This window comes from Odocoileus virginianus, chromosome 10 (genome assembly GCF_023699985.2).
Source record: "Odocoileus virginianus isolate 20LAN1187 ecotype Illinois chromosome 10, Ovbor_1.2, whole genome shotgun sequence".
Classification (NCBI taxonomy): Eukaryota; Metazoa; Chordata; class Mammalia; order Artiodactyla; family Cervidae; genus Odocoileus; species Odocoileus virginianus.
Window position 1 is genome coordinate 45036282 of NC_069683.1, and position 25654 is coordinate 45061935.

At 36.8% G+C, this 25654-nt stretch overlaps 1 protein-coding gene across 5 annotated transcripts in view; it reads right to left on the bottom strand.

Annotated features, from left to right (window-relative positions):
• The window catches only part of ARHGEF12 (Rho guanine nucleotide exchange factor 12), a 170830-nt gene that overhangs the window by 27222 nt on the left and 117954 nt on the right, over positions 1–25654 (bottom strand). For all 5 annotated transcript variants that reach the window (XM_020891397.2, XM_070473473.1, XM_020891396.2 and 2 more), the window contains 15 exons: positions 24128–24268; positions 18727–18801; positions 16547–16639; positions 14851–14961; positions 14472–14570; positions 11793–11835; positions 11397–11502; positions 10828–10965; positions 10153–10185; positions 9722–9836; positions 8971–9076; positions 7398–7610; positions 1469–1601; positions 1146–1181; positions 664–818 (listed from right to left, as the gene is read on the bottom strand). In XM_020891397.2, coding sequence (XP_020747056.2) covers positions 664–818; positions 1146–1181; positions 1469–1601; positions 7398–7610; positions 8971–9076; positions 9722–9836; positions 10153–10185; positions 10828–10965; positions 11397–11502; positions 11793–11835; positions 14472–14570; positions 14851–14961; positions 16547–16639; positions 18727–18801; positions 24128–24268 — 1597 coding nt within the window. The remainder of the gene's footprint in view (positions 1–663; positions 819–1145; positions 1182–1468; positions 1602–7397; positions 7611–8970; positions 9077–9721; positions 9837–10152; positions 10186–10827; positions 10966–11396; positions 11503–11792; positions 11836–14471; positions 14571–14850; positions 14962–16546; positions 16640–18726; positions 18802–24127; positions 24269–25654) is intronic.

Consider the following 25654-nt stretch of genomic DNA (forward strand, 5'->3'; position numbering starts at 1 on the left):
TTCCGGGACCAGGGACTGAACTCATATCCCTTGCATTAGCAGGTGGATTCTTAACCACTGGGCTACCAGGGAAGTCCTGCCTATAGACTCTTATTTCTGAGGCCAAACTTTTTAATTTCACCATGCCTCAATGCTGCCAGAGACAGGAAGTATATTTATTCAAATCACAACTTAAAGATAGTAACAGGTACAGCTTCTGTGTCTCATATGCTAGGGTAAAATAAACAACATTATACAAGGATAAAGGAAGGCCTAGATTTTAGTTTTCTTCCCATCACTTACCAGCTGCATGATCTTGACTAATTCAATTAGTTAGTCTGAGCCATGGCCTTCTTATTTATAATCTATGCACAAAAAAATAACTGAGCTTGAAAGTAAAGTGAGGGCACTAGTGTTGTCTCAATGATTTTTCACATTTAAGATCTATAATGATATGAATTTTAAATAACTTGAATGCTAAACACATTTTCCTTTTAAATTATCATTAAGAATCATACAATCACTTGCATTTTTAAGTTGGAAAGTTCAGGGATCATCTATTAATTTCCTCTCTGTTCAAAACAAATGGGGGGTATAAACTCTGAAGCAAACTCCAAGTTTTGGGGGTGGTTTAACTCTAATAAAACTGTATATATGTGAATAATAAAAATGAATTAAGCTCACCATTAATTACTTCCTGTCTTTTGATCTCACAAGGCTTTAGTCCCAATAACACTTCTCGACTGACAAGCTGTTGCCAGTTGGGTGGGTCCGTCTCTAAGTCATTTTCAAACTGTTCATCCTCACTTTGACTTTCTCCAAAAGCTATGCTGTCAAACCTAATGAAGAACAAATAATGATTTCTATTTCAGGACATCATATGGACAATGGGAGACAGCACAAATCTTTACATTACAGTCAATCAGTCAGATTTCTGAAGTATTACTTAGCAGAGCCTGGAACATCATCCTCCCTTACAAAATAGCTAACATGTGTTATAAACGCCTCCATAAATTTTTAAATAGTTGTGTTTATTAAGAAATTTCTTTTATACTATCTAATAGATTTGTGCATAGGGCTTTTTTTCCTTTAAAACTAGGACTTAAGGGAAAAACGATATATTTCTTAAAATATGCCCCACTGAAAGCTACTTTAGGATTACTTACTTTCGAAAGGGCTTTGGTGTCCCATGTTCAGTCACTCTAAAACAATGGAGAATAGACAGTCAACATACAAATAAAATGGTGATGAAAAAACTGATGACAAAGATATTAAAAATCCACAGTGACTGATAAATAATTCTTCTGAATATTGCAATGACTTAATATCAAATAAATTAAGAAACATTTCAGTACATATCTAATATTTACTACCAATAAATTCTATTTCTTTCCCCCAAAAAGCATGTAGAATACTAAGTATAGGCATACTATACAGTGAGGAACTTTTAAGTAATGTCCTAAACACCCCTAAGACACCACTGAATTACCTTTCCACTTCCCATTCCTCCTCCTGCACCTGGTCTAATGGAGGAGGTGGGAAATCAAAGATGGTGTTGGGAGTACGAGGAGTGCCATCCAAGGAGTCTCCAGATGCCGGCATTTCTCCAGCTTGTTTTGATCCTGAAAAGACAAAAGTCAGACATTCAGATGTTGTTAATAAGAACAGTGATTAAAAAAAAAAATCAGTCCCCCAGAAAGCTTCAGCCTCACCCATGGTCATATTCTTACTTAAACAACTGCAGGTTAGCTAGAAACAAAATTCTAACATAAAATTTTAACATGCACTAAAAAATAAACTGGAATATCATTTTTCAGTTCAGTTCAATTCAGTCGCTCAGTTGTGTCCAACTCTGTGACCCCAAAGACTTGCAGCATGCCAGGCTTCCTTGTCCGTCATTTTTACGCAGCTTTAAAAAAATCAACATAAGACATGGCAACTACTAGGAAGAGCACATGATATGGAGAAACATTCTCTATATCCTTTTTAACTCCAAGTACCAATCTTTTTCATTCAAATTTTAGTTATCATCATGGTCTACCTCTAAATAACTTCATATTTCTCACTTTGAAGAGTTTGCTCACTTATTCGTCCCATTTTTCACTTCCCTTCCTTTTTTTCTTCCCACTCTTTAACATCTATATTATTATTCCTAGTTATCTGTTATTCCCTAAGTTTAAATGATGGAATTATATATAGATATATTTGTTCCAACAAGGCGTTAAGTGTCTTAACTTTCCTCTATGTCACATTAGGTATTTGTGTCTGTATCCTTCTCTTTAATTATATTTCTTTCCTTTTACCTTTCATGTCTTTCAGTTACATTTTTACTTGTATCCTTAAGAGGATTTTTTACATTTCCATTCTGATTTGTAGCCACAACTAAAAATATTCTATGCTTTGCCTAATAGGTTGATTCTAAGAGTCTGAAAAAACAAAATAAACAAAAAAAAAAACAGTGTACTTACATTATTGTGACGATACACATATTGTAATACAACATTCTTTCCAGGTTAAGAGGCATGTTAGGTTAGGATTATGTTTTCTTTTCTATTGGTCCAATGATACAACTCCTAGGTCACTTGAAATAGAATGTTTATTAAAGTCATAAACTCCATCAGTCACTTTCAGATTATGCCACTGTTTGCTTCATGTTTCAATCATGAAGTCTTCCTGTCACCAGCCACCTGTGGCAGCACGGAAGCAGGTCTCTTGGCCCTGTTAAGCTTTCAGATGGTTGGCTGACATCCTGACTACAACTTTATGAGAGGTTCCAACCCAAAACTGCCTACCTAAGCTGATCCTGAGCTCCTCACACACCAAAAATGTGAAGCAGTAAATATTTTTTTGTGTTACGCCATTAAGTTTTGGGATAATTTATCACAAAGCAATTGATAACTAATAAAACAGTTATTATATGTAACAGTTATATTAAGACTTCTTGGTCTCTGCTCCTTTTTCATAACATGCTATTCTTGCTTTATACATAACAACCTCTTCAATTTCTTCAAGAATACTATCTAATTTGGAGGTATTTTTGTAAGTTCTTACTTATTACCTAAATTATTTTCTGCTAGTGGCAGTTTTTCTGTTTCTTTTGTTTTTTCCTCTTTACGCCCCTAATAGGTTTGGCAGTATGTACTATCTTGGGTCTTGACTCTAATAACTTCTGCCAAAAGTGAGTAATGCTGCACATGTGTAAGAATGCAAGACCTAGCAGCTGACTTGGCTTTCCTGTTCTGCTATGCAGAAGTAGGGTCCTTTCAGCTAGAAGCTCCTCTGAGTGGCATAAGCCCCTGGCATGCCTACTGACAGGCTTTAGGTCCCCTAAAGTGAGCTTCAGGGCACTAATACCATGGAGGACTTAACAACTGTGTGCCATGGCACTACACAATTCACTCAGCTTGTTCCAACCAAGTCATGTCCAACTCTTTGTGACCCCACGGACTGCAGCATGCCAGGCTTTTCTGTCTTTCATTGTCTCCCCGAGTTCCCTCAAACTCTTGTCCACTGAGTCAGTGATGCCATCCAACCATCTCATTCTCTGTCACTCCCCTCTCCGCCTGCCCTCAATCTTTCCCATTATCAGTGTCTTTTCCAATGAGTCAGCTCTTCACACCAGGTGGCCAAGTATTGGAACTTCAGCTTCAGCATCAGTTCTTCCAGTAAATATTCAGGGGTGATATCCTTTAGGATTGACTGGTTTGATCTCCTTGCTGTCCAAGGGACCCTCAAGAGTCTTCTCCAGCACCATAGTTTGAAAGCATCAGTCTTTATTCAGCACTCACGTCTTCTTTATGGTCCAATTCTCACATCCATAGATGACTACTGGAAAAACCATACCTTTAACTCTATGGATCTTTGTTGGCAAACTGATGTCTCTGCTTTTTAATACACTGCCTAGGTTTGGCACAGTTTTGCTTTCAAGGAGCAAGCATCTTTTCATTTCATGGCTGCAGTCACCATCCACAGTGATTTTGGAACCGAAGAATATAAAATCTGCCACTGTTTCCACTTTTTCCCCATCTATTTGTCATGAAGTAATGGGACCAGATGCCATGATCTTAGTTTTTTGAATGCTGAGTTTTAAGCCAGCTTTTTCATGCTCCTTTCATCCGCATGAAGATGCTCTTTAGTTTCTCTTCACTTTCTGCCATCACGGTGGTTATCATCTGCATATCTGAGGTTGTTGATATTTCTCCCTACAATCTTGATTCTAGCTTGTGAGTCATCCAGTCCAGCATTTTGCAGGAGGTACTCTGCATATAAGTTAAATAAGCAGTGTGACAATACACAGCCTTGATGTACTCCTTTCCCAATTTTGAGCCAGTCTGGTTCCATGTCTGGTTCTAACTGTTGCTCTGGACAGATTTTTCAGGTAAGGTGGTCTGGTATTCCCATCTCTGTAAAAATTCTCCACAGTTTGTTGTGATCCACACAACGGCTTTAGCATAGTCAATAAAGCAGAAGTAGATGTTTTTCTGGAATTCCCTTGCTTTTTCTATGATCCAATGGGATGTTGGCAATTTGAACTCTGGTTCCTCTGCCTTTTCTAAATTCAGGTTGTATATCTGGAAGTTCTTGATTCAAATACTGTTGAAGCCTAGCTTGAAGGATTTTGAGCATTACCTTACTATCACATGAAATGAGCACAACTGTATGGTAGTTTGAACATTCTTTGGCATTGCCCTTCTTTGGGATTGGAATGAAGACTGACCTTTTCCAGACCCATGGCCACTGTTGACTTTTCCAAATTTGCTGGCATATTGAGGGCAGCACTTTCACAGCATCATCTTTTAGGATTTGAAAGAGCTCAACTGGAATTCCATCACCTCCACTAGCTTTGTTTATAGTAATGCTTTCTAAGGCCCACTTGGCTTCACACTCCAGGATGTCTGGCTCTGGGTGAGTGATCACACCATTATAGTTATCTGGGTCATTAATACCTTTTTTATATAGTTCTTCTGTGTATTCTTGCCACCTCTTCTTAATAGCTTCTGCTTCTGTTAGGTCCCTGCTGTTTCTGTCCTTTATTGTGCCCATCTTTACATGAAATGTTCCCCTGGTATCATCAATTTTCTTGAAGAGCTCTCCAGACTTTCTCATTCTATTGTTTTCCCTCTATTTCTCTGCACTGTTCATTTAAGAAGGCTTTCTTATCTCTCCTTGCTATTCTCTGGAACTCTGCATTCAGCTGGGTATATCTTTCCCTTTCTACTTTGCCTTTCGCTTCTCTTCTTAGCTCAGCTATTTGTAAGGCCTCCTCAGACAATCACTTCGCCTTCTTGTATTTCTTTTTCTTTGGGATGGTTTTGGTCAGCATCTCTTGTACAATGTTACGAACCTCTGTCCACAGTTCTTCAGGCACTCTGTCTACCAGATCTCATCCCTTGAACTGCTCATCACCTCCACTGTAAAACCATAAGGGATTTGACTTAGGTCATACATGAATAACCTAGTGGTTTCCCTACTTTCTTTAATTTAAGCCTGAATTTTGCAATGAGAAGCTTGTGATCTGAGCCACAGTCAGCTTCAGGTCTTGTTTTTGCAGACTGTATAACCTTCTCCATCTCCGGCTATAAAGGATATAATCAGTCTGATTTCAACTTATGTAACAAAGAACACATTCATTTTCTTTTGATACAGGAATGACTGCTTGCATTCTGTAATGTAAGAATCAGGAGTTGCTGACAGAACTGTTTTGATTACAGATCTTCTGTGAATCATCATTTTCAGTCTTACCTCTTCCTCATGCACCCTGTAACTCGTACGACAACTCTAAGCCCCAGGCTCTTTCGGGTCTAATGGACAGACTGCTCCCAGCTTGGACTCCTTACACACTACGGGCTCCTACTCCCTTTATGTCCTTTCATCAGTCAAACCACTTGGGACCAAATTTGTGGAGATCTCTCATGAATAAGAATATCTTCTCTTCCTCAGCTTCCTTCCTCGGTACGCTTTTTGTTTATTCATTACCTACTGTTCTTTTATTTCAGTGAGACATGACAGCCATGAATTAAGGCATTACTCAATCCAATATCTTCAGAATTCCACGTAAGACTGGGCCTCCAGGCTATTCTGCAAACGTCACGGCTACTTTTTTGTCTTCTGCTACAGGTCCCTCAGATAGAGACTGATGTTTCTGTCATACACTATGTACTGCAGGGTGATGAGACAGATACTCTTCTTTTTCCTAAGGACTACTTTTAGACTATTATCCTACTTTCTTATAAAAATCCCTTGCTCCACTGAGGTGCTCGCTCTCTGAATAATGTCATGTTGTCACTACCAAGAGCCATCTAGCAACACGGAACCTTTGGCTGCTGGCTCACCATTCTCCTCTCCATGCTATTATCAAACGCGGCCACCACAAAATCCATGTCTGTAACGTATCTAAGCCTTTGGCTCCTTGGTGCCTCACCTGCTCCATCACTAGTAACCCCCTCTCTGCCACCTCAGTGACCACTCCACGGATCTACCCTTGGTTTTGTCATACCAGCAACTGAACCGCTTCCAAAATCACCAATACAAACGGGTATTTCCTTCTCCAAATACAAGGACCTAATTCTCCCAGCTCACTTGCTTAAGAAACCGATTATAACAAGTATGAAGAAATATGGTAATAAGCTCTTTCCTTAATTACCTACAATTACTTCCTATCTTTCTTTACTCTTCAAATCCTCTTGCCCTTCTCACTGAATCCTCACTCTCAGCTAATAACCTTGCCCTTCACATACACTCTGCATACCATTGCTTCTCTCCTTCTCAAAACTTTTTTCTATTGGCTATATAGTCCATTTCCCACATTTTTAACCTCTTTCTCTCAATTGACTTCCTGTTAGCATTAAAAAAAAACACCAGTATCTCAGATTTTTTAAAAGTCTTCTTTAGATGCACTGCACATAAACATATCTGCCTCTAACTTACTTTTACTTTTCTTATTTTTTGTTGTTTTTACTTTATCATTTTATATTGATAACATTCTTAAATACAGAATAATTTTTACTGATATACATACTACCATATGTAAAATAGATAAACAACAACAAGGACCTACTGTATATGCTTCTAACTTCTGACCAGTCCTCTCAACACTCCCCACAACTTGAATATTTTATTTATGATATTTATGACCACTTCTCCAGAAGGCTAAGCTGCACGGGGCAAAAATCTGTGTATAATTATCACATGCTAACATTGGCCATAGAGATAATGCCTGGCAGAAAACTCCATAAATATTCTCTGAATGGATAATAACTCAAAATTACCATTCAGAGTAGATTTGTCACTGGTTATAGAATACTAAAATCTTTAAACTGTGACTCAGTCTTGATTTAAATAATCTGCCCCTCTATTTCTTAGTAGAGTCGTTTTAAAATTCTGATGCTTAGCTAAGTTGAATGATAGCATTAGCTCACCCATATCATTCTCTTTCCCTCCTTCCTGGGAAAGAGTGGCCCCTGAAACCATGGAGGATGTGGAATTGGCTGGCAGGTATCCAATGTCTGCTCCTTCGCTTGCTAATCCACTTTGGCGCAACTTCGCAGAGTCCTGGGGTTCAGGACTCACGGATGAGGGTGTGGACAAGTGCTTAGGGTGGCGCTGCTTCTGTAGTTCCATGGCTCTGCCAACTGAACAGAAAGCAATGGTTAATAAATCATGTGGCAAAACAGCTTTAAAAAAGATGAAAAGAATTTAGAAAGAACATGGTGGGCCCTAGAAACATATAACATGAATTACACAGAGCGAGGAAGAGCTAGATAGATAGAAAGATAGGAAAGAAGGGAGAAAAAAAAGTAAGGAAGAAAGAAAGAGAAGGATGGAGGTGGGGGGGGGGCGTGGAGAGAGAGAGAAAGGCAGGGGAGAGCGAAAGAGGAGGAGGAGAAAAGGGCGGGAGGTGGTAGAAGCCGAGGCGGAGAGAGGAGGCAGAGGACGAAGGGTCCTGAGGAAAGGGGCTGAGAAGACCAGCACTGGGTGGGGGACAGGGGACACCGACAGACAGCGACGGACACACACAGAGCTGATTCCTGTCAGGGTGAAGAGGAAGCCCGCTGGCTCTGTGAGCTCTTAGCAAGCCCCCACCCAACTCCTCCCTAACACAATTTCTTCATCGTGACACGCCTCAGAGACCATGCAGAATAATTCCCATCCTGCCTGTTACCAGTGTTCACATCAGTCACCATGAGAAGCACCCCACAGCCGTGCATATCTTCACATAGCTCTATACATCTCTAATCCTAAAACTGTTCCCTCCCTAACTCCTACAATTCTTCTTCTGAATCCCTTGGAACTCATGGTTACCATCTGTTAAATTTTCCATTCTCCTCAACCTCTTCTCTAAAGATTTCCTTCATCTTCTCAGTGTTTCTCAACAAGGGGCATCATGACATTTGAATGAGGATTCTTCACAGGGTGGGACACTCAGGTTTGCTGGATCACAACACCAGCCCCCAACTCCAACTGTGCCAGTATTTTCAAATGTGGTACTGCCCAATGTGAGGACCACTATAGGACTTAATTTCTCTCCCCATGGCACTACCTCTACTTCTCCTGTAGCCCTCTCTAGGAGACCAACTCTCCGTTAGGCCTGGAGGCACATCAGGAAATAAAGCACAATGAAGAGATGGACAACAGTTTAAGTATGGAGAAAATGAGTCATATATGTATAAAAAGACAAAGTATGATGGTGAAGTTCATGTACATTTTGTTTTGTAAACTTAACAATCAGAAAGTGAATGCAAACAAAATCAGAACAGGTAAGTAAATTATATTATAAACAGCTGATGGGATGTTCTACTGCCATTAAACACTTATGACAACTGTCAAGTCTAACTGAACACCAGTTAGAAATGACACTGAATAGAAATAATGGAGGTTCAGTGGAAACATTTCTAGAACATCTTTCTCTAGCAACCCAACCTAGCTAAATGAGCCTCTGATATAAAGATGGCATGGAATGGTGGGAATGCAGCATTTCAAACTTCAACATACTTGCACTGTTGTCATGGCGGCTTGGTCTCCGAGGGGGTCCCAAGATGCTGGTGAATCCTCTTCGCTTCCCTTTTTCTTCGCCTTCTCTATCTTTCTTCATACTTTGCTAAAATCAAGGTACAATCAAAGAGATAAGAGACGCACAATTCTGATGGTCAAGTTGAAAGAAACTGGCTACATGTAAATGAAAGAAACACACAGGGTCTTTGGAGGCTGGCACACAGCACTATGTACACATCAAAATCAAGATGCCTTTTCAAACCCTTCAGAGCTGACAATCTTGGAAAGTAAAAGGTATTTTTATAACACATTTACTGGGAGCTTGTTTTAAGTAATTTATTCATCTCTTGAATAATATTTGCTAAGCTAATAATGTCTGAAGGCACTATGCTAAAAGATGGGTTACAATGAAGGAGGTCCTTATCTTCATCCAGCTTCACAATCTAACAACATAAATAATTACAAACATTGAGAGGAACCGCAAAAGCAAAGCATGGGGTCAAAACTAAGCTGAGGAGAGCTCTCTGTGTAAGCTCCTGTTTTCACTTTTCATGTCATCTGACAATTAGTTCGCACGTCTGGATTTCTCACTGGATTTTGGGTTTCTTGAGAACAGGGACTGTATCTTATTCCTGCTGGCATGCTTCACACCAATTTGCTGAAAAAGTAAGCACTAAGAAGAAGGAAAGCCCTGCAGTCAGAGGTTAAGAAGCATGGCGACCTGAACACACTATTATTATTTCAGTTTTACCTTGATTTTTGGAAGGAATCCAATCCGACCTCGCTTGTGCTCCAAATTTCGAGGTTCTTTCACTTTTACTCCCAAATGTTTCATGTACATGAGAATAACATATTGCATTGTCGAACTGGGGGAGAAAGGATTAAGTAAAATAAGACTTCTGGGAAGGGACAGTGGGTAAATAAAGATACCAAATGACTTCCATAACCTCCATGCTGAAAGTCTTAGAATTCATCAAGTGAAAAATAAAAAGCTATCTACTCACTGTGACCAGTAAAGATTCTACTCAAGATACTAGAATATCAGTCACATAAAATACAAGCCACCAGAGACAGTCTATATTTTTAAGTTAAAAGAAATAAATCTTGATTTAGGACAGAAGAAAAGATAGTTTCTTTTTTTTTTTTGGTCCTTAAAATTCAAGGAAAAAATAGTTACATTACCTCTTTTCTTCTTCTACAGCCTGAGCAGTCATCCTAAAAATAAAAGCATTTAAAATGAAGTATTACAGTTTAATAAAAGAGTTGTTACTAAACTCAGATAACTGATCAACAAAACAGAGTCAAGTCCACGGAATTCTCCAGGCAAGAATACTGCAGTGAACAGCCATTCCCTTCTCCAGGGGATCTTCACGACCCAGGGATCAAACCTAGGCCTTCCACGTTGCAGGCAGATTCTCTACCATTTGAGCCAGCAGGGAGCCCCTGTGGCACAGTAAGCGCTTGGGACCCGCTCTAAGTCTCTGTCACCTGGGGATGCATCAGAAAAACTGTGATCCCTGAAGGGTCACTTTTTCGTCATCAACTTGCTATAGATGTTTCATAGCAAGAAATATTTTCAAAGCCTGTGAATTAAAGCCAATGTAAGTATTCGACCTGTTTCTGATCAGTTAGAAATTCTATAGTTACTCATTTTAGCAATACCCAGAAAAAGAAATACAAGAACATCATCTACAATATCAGCATAAACTTAAGATACCAGCTTCTCAAGTATTATCACAAGGAAAACTGCTCTACATAGACAACCTGACACCCCTTCTAAATTTGTTCAAAATGTACTTTACACATAATTATCATCTCAGTAGAGGGGGCATTTCTACATGTATTTCTATTACTTACAACACTTCTTCAATTTTGGCAACAATCTGTTCTGCACATGCCCGTTCTTTCTCCAAAGTTAACCGGTCCTTGTCTCGCTCCACATCAAGTTTCGTCAGTTCGCTTTCAGCCAAGGTCAGCCCCATGCTGCGCTTCTGCCTAAAGGGAATAGGAGAAACTTCCTGAGGTAGCCTACAGAAAAACTATCTCCCTCTGGAGATGCTTCATCGGAGTTTCCATAGTTATGAATTTCTAGCAACAGGTAAAACGTCATGGTTTTTCTATTTGGGGGCCCATGTCACCTGGGACACTGAAGGAAGAAAATTCTAGAGGAAGTCACTCAACAGAATACATATCTTGAAGGACACATTTGGCACAGATAGGTACTAAGCTCAATTCCTGCCAGCCATAAGGAAAGGGGACCATGCACTCTCAGTACCATTCCAACCTTTCAATGTCAGAAGTTCATTAGGTTTTAGTAACAGTGATAGAGACCATATGTTATGCCAAGGAATGTATAACCTTTTCCTACCTAAAAAGAAGATTAATTCAGGACGACCACATCAGCTTCTGTAGACCATGAGGCTTACCGAAAATCCTCCAAGTGCCTCTGAACTTCTGGGTGGACTCTTTCTTGCATAGTTTGGATATAGTGGCGATGTAGATCCTCAGGAATAAGCTCTGGTCTTCTTTTTTCTGCATAAATACAAGAAATCACTTGATCTAAAGGCACATTCTGTGCATTGTAACTGGCACTATTTGGTGTAAACGTAACTTGAAGTAAGATAAAGAGATAATCAATATATTTTAAGTATTTTATCTCAGAATTCACATTTCATTTACTCTTAAATGTATTATAGGTTCTTTTACTGTTGTGATTCATATGACCTACTAGTCACAGTGTAACAGATAAAACCTTTATAGAGGTGCTGAGCTACCTATCTACAGAGATGTAATCCTCTAGCACATTGGTGCTCCAGACTTACCTAGATCTACGGATATTTCATCAGGAACAGAAACTTTCAGGTGCTAAAACAAAAATGCAGACAAAAAGTGAAATTGCACCAAGAGTCTTTCAGGATGCATATAAGTACTCATAAGAAATAGAGAAAAAATGTGAATACCTACATTTATAAGCATATTCATGTATAAGCTCATTTTTGGGGCACCACCCATCTAAATTTCCCAGCTTTGGAATATTCTATGGTTTGAACTTGAAAATAAGCCCTTTCCCGGAGGATCATGTTATAAAGGAAATACCTACAATCCGTTTTACTAGATGACTGAATGCTTTTGTGCCTTACTCACTCCTGTTGGCTTTGGCTTTCTAGAATGAACAAATATTGATTTGGGCTTTCGAAAATCACTGGTTAAGATAATCAGTCACACACTGTTTGAATCAATATAGGTAAAAATCTAAACTATATGTAGATTACCATATGAAAAACTTACTCATGTATAACAATTTTATTCACTGTATTTGAGACACTCACAATGAAGACCATGATATTCCCAATCATATTGGTATATAAAGCTAAAGAACCCTCACAAGAAGTCATACTCCGAACGAGAAAGTGTTGGATATCAGTGTTGAAACTCTGGAGTCTTAAATCTCTAGTTCTTACATCTGCAGTTTTTACTACTGAAATAAGATGACTGTGTCATAATTTACTTCTTCTTAGCTATGTTTTTTTCACATGATAACTGCAGTTTGTGATCCCATTACCAGACAATTTTTTCCTGTTAATTTGGGAAATGTCTCAGAAAAAATTATTTTGCATTTGGAGAAAATATCTTATTCAAATTTACTCTGTATTATACACCCACTTAAGTCATATCCTTCCAGAATTAAAAAAAAAATTAATGTAAGATCTGAAGTTTTACATCTGAAAATAAGTTACAGCTAAAAATTAAGAAAGCTCTAATATTTATTTGAAGAGCAGTTGAAATGGATTTCAAAGTTTTCTCTTTATCTGAAGTTGCCATAAAGTAGCTCAAGCCAACTTTCCAGAAGTACTTCTAGCACAAATGCAAGAAAGTATATATATGTTCATTTCTGTATGTGGGTATTTATATGAAATAATATCACCTGTGGCATAAAAGAATAATTAGCAAATTAATCTAGCAGGGTTCTTACACTTTGATGTTAATAAGCTTATATAGATCACGAGCAGCAAAATACAAGATATCACCTGGTCTAAAGGCACATTCTGTGCCTTAGCATGGAATGCTCTAAAGAAACATCAAGTTCATACAAACTTCAGTATACTGTCATTTCTTCATGGAAGAAAATCATCTTCATAGATATAACGTGTAATATTTTAAACAATGGCATTATAATCAGAATCCTAACTAATCCATTCAGCAACTATCTGAGTGACCACTCTGTCAGGATCTATTCAGTTTTGGGGAAACAGCAGTGAACAAACAGAACAAAAGATATCTGCCCTATTGGAGCTTACATTCAGGGCAGAAGAGCAGGAATATAGACCGATAAAATAAAGAAAAAAATACAAATTCTATGGACAAAAATTACACAGGAAAGGTGACAGAAAGCAAGGGGGATGAAATTTTAAGTAAATTGGTCAGAGAAGGCCTCACTGAGAAGGTAACTGTATTCAGCCATGTGTATGTGTAGAGGCAGCTTTGTAATAAAATACAAAGAATATAGGGCAAGTGCTGGAGGAAGAGGCGGAGCCAAAATGTTTCTGTGTGAGTCTGTTTAAGGTGGGAGAAATAACCATGTCTGCATACTAACAGGACTGATTCAGTAGAAAACAAAAGAACTGATGATGCAGGAGAGAAGGGGTACGTTTGCCAGAATAGAATCTTTGAGTAGGTATAAGAAGACATAATCTGGATAAACAGGGGAAGAGGTGGTCTTGAACTAAAAGCAGAACAATTCCTATATATCATCAGGAGAGAGGGTTGAGCATACTGTATGACAGAGGTAGGGTGATACCTCTGGTAGAAGTTATCTTCTGTATGCTTTAAATTTCTCAAAAAAACAGCAAGGTCATCAGTTGAGAAAAGAACAAGAGAGGAATTAATGGAGAGTTTAAAAGAGAGAAGGTGTGAAACAGTCAACTAAAAGAACTGCAAATATGAAAGAACTAGAGATATGCAGCATGATTATCAGAGACGTATTAAGGGCTGTTATTTACCCTAGAGCAAGGCTAATAATAAAACACATTAGTTTAAAAACCTTATTAAGATTTCTATTGGTAAAATAAAACATTTACTATTATCTACCATCATTTATATGAGTAAGATCTTTTCCATCCCTTTTAGTTAAACTTGGGCCTCCAAACTTCAAAGAGGCCAACCAGAGTCCAATTATACAAGTACTAACCTTTGGATCTTAATATATATTTATATATACACATATATATTGTATTCTCTTTTTCATTCCCTTATCCTAAATATGCATACTTATAAACATATAGATATGTTTATATCCCTTAAAACCTATTGTGAGAATTTATATGCCTATAACTAACTTAGAAATGATAAAAAATAAGTCATGAGTAACCAATAATTGAGATATAATACAGACATCAGAAAGCACAATAAAGTCCAAAAACATGGGAGGGAAGATTGGAAGTTAGGAGGCCAATAATTCAGTGTACTGAAGCAAAGATTATAATATTAACTTGGTAACTTACTGCAGATCGATCCAGGAAGAACTGATGAAACTCAAGGAAGACACGACGGGTCTCCTTGGAATTGGTCTGTTTATATAGGTCTGAATAGAGATAACAGAGCTGTAGTGGAGAAAGAAATGGGGAAGAAATCATGAAAAATGTCATCTGCTAGATCCTCACTGAGTATAAATGTCTGAAACAAGCAGGTCACCATGAACAATGCAGTTATTACCATATAACCAAATCTTTAAAAATTAAATTAGTAACATTTTAATCATCTTTCATAATTAATTTAGAAAACTGACAGAAGTTTATCTACCCATCTTGCTAAAACTGAAAAGTTTCATGGCATTTGAATCAATTAAGAACTCTAAACTGGCTAAATCATAAAATATATTACCAATGTTGCAGGGTCAAACTGGGAAACTACATGGTGTAAGAAAACAGCCAAGTGAGCCGGGCGAGATTTTAGCAGCTCAATGCTCTGAAAACAGCTGCACTGCCCATTGATCTAGAAAAAGAAATAAATATACATTAGTAACACCAACACATAAATGCAAAATGTAATGTCAGCTCAGTTAAATATGACTATCCCAATTTCACTTTGACCTATCCTAAAAACTTTAAAGTTTAAAAAAACTTCACAAGAATTTATTATAAGCAACATGGGCTATGGAATCTATTCCTCTGAAAAGTATCTCTTGGAAACAGGTTGGAAGAAAGACCATCCTGGGAGAATGTAAGTCCAGAATGTAATTATCAAAGAGCTCACAGGTCTACAAATCAGTACAGAAAAAAAACAGGTTAATAACACTTCTAAAAATGTCAAGGGAGGCTTTTTGCCTAATAACAAAATAGGTGTCTTCCTTTCAGGCTAATCATAGAGACGGTGGTAGGAAATGGAGTTGTGCGATTTTAAATAAGACAACTACTAGAATACTTGTATGTTTCCAAACTGCAATGAACACAGAAAGCAGCAAGAACTGACCTTAACCTAGAATCATGTAAGTTAATCTAAACAAGTAACACCCATTCTGCACAATCTCTTTCAGACAATATAAGAGGTCTAAAACTTCTCAACTCATTCTAAGAGCTCAGCATCAACCAACTATCAAAACCAAAGATATTACAAAAAAAGAAAACTACAGACTACTATTCCCTATAAACACACACACAAAAATCCTCAGCAAAATAATAGGACTGAATCCAGCAATATTGGAAAAAGGAAAATATATTATGACTAACTGGGGTTTCTCCCAGGAATGAAACAGGAATAGCTGTTTCCAAATGCTAATAACATCAATTAATGTAATTTACCATTATATTTAGTTACACGTAAATTACATTAATGTAATGTAAATTTAATAACAACATATGATGATCTCAGTCACTCAACAAAATTCAACATCTATTCATGATAAAACTCCTATCAAACTAAAAATAGAAGGAAACTTCCTCAATTAAAAAAAAGCATCTACAAAAACCAATGGCTAATATCATATTAGTAACAAATGACTGAATGCATTCTTCCTAAGATTGAGAATAAGGCCAGGATGCCCTGTCTCACCACAGTGATTCAGCCTCAGACTGGAAATCCTAACTAGCGCAGTAAAGGTAATAACAAGAAATAAAAGATAAATGCTGAGAAACAAGAAAATAAAAACTGTCACAGTATTTACATAGAAAAATCTTAAAAAGTTATTTTAAAAACCTTTTTGAAGTACTGAGTTTACTAAAAGATCACGTGAGCTTACTAAAAAGGACAAGAATAAAGCCAATCACATTCCTATATACCATCAATAAACAACCAGAATTTGAAAATTAAAAAAAAAAATTCATAAGAACATCCCCCTTCTCCCAAGGTAAAATACTTAGGTAAAAATCAATGACTTCTTATCAGCTTCAAGAGCAAGGCCATTTCTATTGGTCAAAGCTAAAATAAGCAATTAACCCAAGCAATTAACCAATTAATCTTAGTTCTAAGACTTGAGCTTTAAATCCTTATAATTTCAATCTCCAGAAACTGTTCATTTTTGCAATAAATCAAACATCTTATAAAATTTATCATTTGTTTTTTACAAAGAAAAAGTCATCACCTGTTCATGTTCACTACCAAAGTCATCGTCCTCTGCTCCAATAATATGAGGTGGCACACGGGTAGAGGGACTCCCAACAAGTGACTGAGTGTCCTGGAAACATTCATAGAGAAGGAAGGGAAAAACTGCCTGGTGGTCAATTTCAGAGACAGAATAAAGCCAAACTATCAACAAGACATGGTTCACGAAACTGACTGGATTTCTTTTCCTTTCCTTTAGGTACTTTATTTTCAAAGTGGTTCTCAAATTTTCCAGTATTGATTGGTTCTTGGTCAGGGGGAGGGGGAGAAAATATTTCCCCCAGAAATAATAAACATCCTCTGCTTATACACCTTTGTTTATCTGGTTCTAATTCCTCTCTTTAGGCTTCATTTATTGTTTCACATATATCTGGACCTTGTTACAAAAAGAAATTAAGCTGGCTTACACTAACAGTTACAATTTTTAACAGTGAATGAAGGCAACAGGACAAAGGAAAAATGGTACTGTTGACATTTTGGGCCAGACGATTCTTTGTTGTGGGGGCTGTCCTATGCACTGTAGAATAAGGAGCAGCATACTTGGCCACTGCCCACCCACTAGATGCCAGGAGCAGCCTCCCAGTCATGACAATCAAAAATGTGTCCAGACCTTGCCAAATGAGCCCTGAGGGACAAAATCATTCCTGGTTGAAAATCATTGGCATAATGCAATAAAATGTTCAAGTAATCACATAAACACTGCTATAGAAACGATGGTAACAAGATTGTAAAAATAAATTGTAGGCTGGCAGCCCTCACTCCTATGCAATAGATCATCCATGTGTCAATTCACTTACAAATTTGGATTTAGCATGAAAAGGGGAATGTTGGAACATTAGTGTATAATGCAAAAAGTATGGGATATTTGCATACCACAAATACAGAAATGAAAGCCCATATAGTACTAAGAGAAATAGTAAATTTGGAACAAATATGAAAAAAAAATGAGTTTGGCTCAAACCTGACAGCAGTTGAATGCTGTAGGATCTGGGGTTGAGCAAAGAGAGTGAGGCTATGGTGACGTGGGAGTTATCGGCACAGCACTCACAGCTGAAACTATGTACATGGACCCACAAGCTATAAATTAAGTGACTAATAAACACATAGCTGCAGTTTTTCTTCCTTAAGTGTGTTGCAACTCTAAGTATTTGCATTGCCTAAACTTGATTCTGCCTTTCTGTACTCTTGCTTTTTAAACCACAAGGCTTTAATAATATTTTTTAAAAAATCAGGTGAAGCAGAAATTTTATTTCTTTAGAGTATTAGTGAGACAACTTTTCATTTTACAGCAGACTTGAGGTTTCTGATTTTTCAATAGTCCTTATGTTGCTAACAATAGACGAATCATAATATGCTAGTAAATCTTTTACTATAAAAATTACAAGTCCTAATTTTAAAAAATAAAATCAAAATGCTAAAAATAATCAGTTAGGGATTTACAAGATCTAGCAACTCCATTTCTGATTCATATACTCAAAAGAACTGAAGGAAGAACTTAAACGGGTATTTATTTATACATGCATCTTCAGAGTAGCATTATTCATGACAGCCAGAGGTGGAATCAACCCACGTTTTCACTGATGAAGGAATGGACAAACCAAATGCGGTAAATACACACAGATTATTACTCAGCCTTAAAAGCGAGGGAACTCTGATACACGCTAAATCACTCATCAAACTTGAAGAATGATGCTCAGTGAAATAAGCTGGCCACAAAAGGACAAATATCATATATTCTACTTATTACGCAGTTCCTAGTCAGAGTCGAAGAGACAGAAACTAGAATGGTGTTTGCCAGGGCTGGAGAAAGAAAATAATGGAAGTTAGTGTTTAGTGGACACCAAGTTTCAGTTGGGGAAGGTGAAAAAATTTTAGAGACAGATGTGCTGATGGTTGCATAATGATGTGAATCTAACTTAATGACAATGAACTTAAAAATGGTTAAAATAGTATATTTTATTTGTATTTTACTATAAAAAATTTAGCCACATAATAATACTAACTATGGAGCAGCTCTCTATTTTCCAATCTTTATTAAGTTCCTTTAATAAATTTAAGTTTTTTCTCCAAATTAAAAAAAAAATACACACACACACATCAGTTAAGTCTGTCATTTAAGTATAAGGAAAGTCACTATCATTTCACTGATTTCATACTCACAGTGTCCTGAATTGCTTCACTTTTCTCTGGGTTTTCCTCTAGATAAATCCTCTCTTTCAAGCCACTCTTGGGACTCTAATGAAAATAAAAAAAAAACAAAAAACGACGTGTTCAACAGGCCCACCAAAGGAGACAAGAAAAAGCAATGTGAAAGAATAATGTTCTGAATGTCACATCTGTGTTTGAAACTACTAAATATCTTTCATATAATACTTGGCTCTGCTACTTTTTATCTGACTTTGGCAAGTCATTTATTCTCTTAGGCTTTTAAGTCTTATGTTGATAAAATAATTTCATCTTCAGGCTTGAGGGTTAATTTCAATCAAATAATTCTAATCATATATTACATATTTCAAGCTCATTAAGTCAAAATCAAACTCTACTTCCTCTAAATCCCTCTGTCCCAAACTATTCTTTCTATCCAAGTTAAAAGCATTCTAGCCTATTTATATGAAGGAAAATGAGTTTCTATTTTTCTGTTACTACCTTATATAAACTGATCTATGGATTCTTATAAAATTTACATGGTATGTTTAGGATGACCTAATGTAAAATACACACTATATGATACACAAAGCTTCAATTCTGGGGGATAAGGAACACTCCAAGTAATGGGAGCCATTCTTCAGAGAAGCTGAAAATGAGACGCAAGAAATTTTTGTGTGAATGCCTATATGGAAGATATATGCTATCTGTATATATAATGTATATAAGGTAGAACAGTAATTTCAAATATAAGCCCCACCTGGGAGAAATGGATGATTCTGGGTTAAGAGGTAGGACAGATCAAGCTAGAATAATCTTATCACACCAAAAAGAAAGAAACCTACGTTACTGGGGAGTCATGTCAAAAGAACACAGAAAACAACTTGAGACGGAGCACACTGGTCCCCTCAAAAGGGACAATTTAACAAAAGCATCAAAAAGAAAGATGACTGTGACGGACTGAGATGCAGTAAGAAACAGGTTAAAAATCTATGAGTTCAAAATACTACACATCTACACACATGTGTGCAAACATCCCCACATTTAGTGACCTTTGGATTATGTTAGGGCACCAACTCTTCTGAAAACAGTTATGTAAGGGAAAATAATCAAATATTTATCCTGAATTTCCTGTATAAGCTGTATTTTACAGCAACTTAAAAGCTAGAAGGAAAAATTCTTTATAAAATAATTCCATCTAATGAATACAGGAAGAATGACAAGATTATATCATTTTGAAATCCCTTATTAAATAATAGATGCAGGCATTTTTGCTATCAATGAAAGTAAAAACATTAGATAAAAACTTAGTGGAGAAATTTATAAGGAAGGAATTATGCTGATAGAATCTGCATACCTTATACAAACTTAACAATTATAAAAAGACAACCAGACATTCTCCTCCTAATGTGATGTAACAGGATATACACAGTACCACCCATGAATTGTTCTTGCCAAACAACAACCCTCAATCCTTAATCTTTTCAAGACTCTAGATCTTACTATCAATTTTCAGGAAATACATACCAGAGGAACATGCTTAACACCTCCATGAAAATACAATTAGAATGTGGGTAGTTCTATTGGACATATGACCAAGCTTAACAAAAAAAAAAATAGTAAGAAGAAAAAATGAGAAGGGAACTATCATAAATTAAGAGACTTATCAACCAAAGACTGAAGCTGTTGACTGGTTCCTGACTCAAATAAACCTACTGTAAAAAGATTATTATAAGACTATTAGGCTAATCACATTGCATATTAAGAAAATATTAATGAAGATTTGATAATGCTTCTATGGCTCTAACTTTTTAAGTCTTTTTTTCCTTCCAAAGATGCATGTTAATGAAATAATATCTTGAATTTACTTTAAAATATCCAGGATCTGGAGGGTACGAGGAATGAAGGAATACAGACAAAAATAAGTTTAAGCACTTATTGATGACTCTGAGCTGGGTGATTAGGTACATGCAGGAGTTTATTATCTTAGTCTATTTTTGAGTAAGTTTGGAATTTTTTAAAGTTATTTATTTATTTTTGGCTGCACTAGGTCTTGTTGCTGCTCATGGGCTTTCTCTAGTTGTGTGTGGGGGCTTCTCTCTAACTGAGGTGGACAGGCTTCTCACTGCGGTGGCTTCTCTTGTGAAGCATGGGTTCTAGGCACACAGGCTTCAGCAGCTGTAGTGTGGGGCTCAGCAGCTGTGGCACGAGGGCTCTAGAGTATGGGCTCAGTAGTTGAGGCACATGGGTTTAACTGCCTTGCAGCGTGTGGGATCTTAGTTCCTGGACCAGGGATGAAACCTGTGTCCCTTGCATTGGTAGGTGGACTCTTAGCCACTGGATCACCAGAGAAATTCCTCAAAGTAACTTTTAAATTAAATGTCAGCTGCAAAATGAAAATCAAAGAGGCAAATGCTCTAAGTTTTAGATGATAACTTGTGATCAAAGGAAATCAGTCCTGAATATTCACTGGAAGGACTGATGCTGAAGCTGAAGCTCCAATACTTTGGCCACCTGATGTGAAAAACTGACTCATTAGAAAAGGCCCTGATGTTGGGAAATATTGAAGGCAGGAGGATAAGGGGATGATAGAGGATGAGATGGTTGGATGGCATCACCAACTTGATGGACAGGAGTTTGAGCAAACTCTGGGAGTCGGTGATGGACAGGCGAGCCTGACGTGCTGCAGTCCACGGGGTCCCAAAGAGTCAGACACGACTGAGCGACTGAACTGAACTGAGCTTCTCCATGAGAAGTACATCCATGGGCATGTGAGCATTCTTTAAAGCCTTCTCTGAGGTGAGCAAGAGCAGGGAATTTCACAATGCTATCACAAACACCATAAGGAGATTATTTTATAAAAAGGAGCAGAAAATGGAAAAAACGTAAGGCATTGATTGGTTCCTACAATCTTAATACAGTACAACTGAAACAAATATTGAAATCCATAAGATAAAAGCAGCAAATCTCTAGCTTCAAAAAGACACCTGTAGGAATGACATGAGTTTGTTATGTGTTCAGTGAATACCTAGTCTTCACTGTATTGTCTCTCACGTGGATTTCCACATCATCCACTTATTTGGCCTCAATTGCCTCATCTATAGAATGGTGACATTTGCTTCTTTAAGATTACTATGAGAGTTAAAAAGAGTAACTGTAAAGCATTAGGTACAACTACTATCATAAACTAGGTATTCAATAAATGGTGACAATTTATCAGCCATTTAACACACATTTGTCAAGTTCCTCTTAAGCCAAGCAGTCTTCTTTTCTTACTCATCTCCCTGTCTATTTACTTCATTTTTGACACTGACATGTTTCTGGCTGTGCCTCTCTTCTGCATGCAAGATACAGCCCACACTCTACTCATTCACTCTTGTTCAAAGACCAATTAAACACCAAACACATGTCGAACTGTCTGAATTCACTGGAATGTCTGTTTCTACACTCGCCAATTCACTCTGTACTTCATAAAATGATATTTCTAAGCCACAGATTTTATGGTTAACATTTCTGTAAATAAGATAAAATTCAAATTTTTCATTTGCATCACTTGTTCTGAATTCCTACAATCTCACTGCCTTTGTAGATATAAAGTCAAATATGATCAGTGCGTTGCTCTCAAGAAACTTGAGAGCAAGTTTAGAAACATCTAAACTTAGAAACATCTACTACTAGAAACATCTAATGGGAGAGATAAGCCATGAAAACAGAGAGGAGATGCAGCACTGAATCAAAGAGAAGAAATCTGAGGATTCCCAGAAGCAGAACTGCTAGAACAAGTTATAACTTGAACTCGACTTTGCTTCTAAGATCAACTCCAGCCATTTTATCTATTAATATAATCCTAATACACCTGTAAAATTTTCACTGCTCTCCCAAAATGTTATGCATTTTCAGACCTTGGAGCCTTTGAGTGCTGGTATTTTGAAATTAGGTAGAGGCAATCACTTATTAGCTGAGTAAGTCTGGCAAGTTAGCTAACTCGATTTGGACTCAGTTTTTTCTTTTGTTTAAGTAATAACAATAGTACTACTTCATCAGGCTGTTCTGAGAATTAACTAAGATAAAAAAATGTATAACACCTATTATAGCTGATGGTATTAATACATATGCTCAATAAATGTAAGCTACTATAATTCTTTTCTTGAGGAAAAACTTTAATCCTTCATCAAGACAATTAGCCTATCTAATCATAAAATTCCTATTAATATATTTCAAAATAAAAATATCCTCAAATTTTCCTTGCACGAGGAACTGAGTCACTGGGCCTAAGGATCAAGATACCCTGAATGGCGGTGGCTTAGACCAGTGGCTTTCAATTTTTTTTTTCACAACCTCCAATAAGAGAAATTTTACACTAACCAATGTGTACACACACACACACAGAGCTATACATGTGTACAAATGCACACAATATGTGCATGTGTATATACAACAAAAGTCACAAAAAGTAACACTTACCTCCTCTACATGCAAAGCACTCTTATTTCCTATTCTATTCTTTTTTTAAAAATGCTGGCCCCAACCCACTAAACTGATTTTATGACCCACATTGAAAAAAAACACTGACTTAAAACAGATTATTTTTTTCATCACTTTTAAGAAGGGTGATCTATTTTAAAGTAATTATCCCTATTACTGCATACTACTTACAATGTATTGCTGAGTATATAACACTGAACTTAGCTTTTAAGTATTCATATAACTGTGATGCTACATCATATTCAGCTTAAAATACTTTATCATCTTAACAACTATCCATGTTCATCTGGCAATTTTTGGGTTAATAAAGAAAGCATTACTAAACATGGGCTATTAACTGAAGTCTAAAAGGACTAAGGCTTTTCCTCTTTGAAATGGCAAAGTGCCCCATGATTCAAGACTGAGTCACTCTGACCACAAATGGAATATTAACATGCTCTTAAAGATATCAACAGTTGGCCTCTCGGTTTAGTAAGAAAGCACCGGCATTATTAACTTCTCTACCCACAAACAAGACGCCTGCTGGGAAATTCCATCTCCTTAAAAGAAACATTTGGCAATGGTGTCCAAGGGAAAAAGTGAACTCTGGAATTAAAAGCTCATATACAACAGGGTCCAGATTTCTGCTCATCAAATTGCTGTATTAAAGATGATGGGGACCCTGAGGGGTGGTATAGAGAGGGAGGTGGGAGGGGGGTTCAGGATGGGGGATACACTGTACACCCATGGCTGATTCATGTCAGTATATGGCAAAAACCACTACAATACTGTAAAGTAATTAGCCTCCAATTAAAATAAATTAATTAATTAAAAAGATGATGGCGATAAAAAGAAAGTAATAAGAATGCCTGTAGTTTCTATAACTTACAATCAAATCTGGAAGTGGGGCTGTAGAGAAAAATACAACAAAATGAAAGCGTAGAACACTTACATCGGCACTGTCACTACTGGGCCGAGAAGTATCTCCGCTGCCACAGTCAAGTCTGCCGAGTCCATCACCAGGGTCTGCTTCTCCTTCACCGACTGCTAGGCTGTCACCTAATGGCTTGGAGGATGTAACTACAGTTCCATCCTAAACACATCAGGCACACATACATTAAAAACAAACAACAAAAAAATCCGTTCATTACTGACCACATAAAAAAACGAGTCACACTGCAACCTCAATGGAGACTATAAAAAGTTGGCCAGTTTGATATGATCAAGAATGCTCTACAAGTTCTAAAAGTCAAAGACATAAATAACTACTAATTCTGTGGTTCTAAAATGGCATGACCTTGAAGACAGGGAAAGTGATATTTCAATAAAGAGAATAAATATTCAAACTTTCAAATAAAAGCAAAAAGATAAAATAGTTTAACTTACATAATTTATATTCCCTGCCTGTTAGTAAAGATAATGACACTATAATTTGTGCTTAATTGCCTTCCAACACTTTACAACTTCAATAAATTGCCAATTTTGGGATGCAAAGCTATACTGCAAATTATTATAAGCTTTTAAATTAGGAATCACAGTTTTACTCCTGGAACAGAGTAAGACTGCTGTCTTTGCTCAGTAATAACAACATAAAACTGTCAATTATTACTAAGGCAGGATACTCAAAACTTCATATAGCTAATGGGACTAAAAGAAACAAGCAAAAAAAGTGTAATGAAAAGTACACTGAACCCGGAAGTCAAGAGGCCTTAAAAATGTGTGATCTTGTGTGAGTCATTTAACCAATTTAGGCGCTGGTTTTCTCAACCATGGCATGCTTTTTTTTAAACTTTAAAACGAGCAGATTAGGATAGATGATTTCCGTGTGAACCTACAGACCTAACTCATGAAGAATAACAAATAAGCAGCTTTTACTCATTTCTCCATATACCAAATCTAAACATTACAGAATATAATATACAGAATATAATCTGGTTGACATATAATGCTGAGTTATTCTTCTAATGAGATTATCATCTTCATAACTTACACCTATACAGCAAATCTATTTTTAAATTAAAATAAAAATATAGTCATTAAGAACATGAATGTGCTTTAAATTCATCAGAATGAGTTTAAATTCCAGTTCCATGTTCCATTTAGCTACACGACCATAGACAAGTTATTTAACTTATCCGAGTTTCTCTAAGTGTTTATGTAAAATGGGGAGAAACAACAGTAGTATTTAATCTCAGAGGGTTGTTTTGCAGATTAAGTAAGAAAAATTATATATCCCTACTTAAAATATAATTGCCAGTCTGTTTTCAAATGGCAGAATAAATCTCAAAAATGGAAATACACATATCTAAACACATTTCAGTAATTTGTCACATCAAAGCAAAAACACTCAATTCATTCTAAAATTACTGTGGAACAAAGAAGCATGATATCATGACCAAACAATCAGAAGCCCACATTTCTTTTCTTTTTTTTTCACATTTCTTTTAGTTGACCATTATTTCTGTAACATCCGACACAG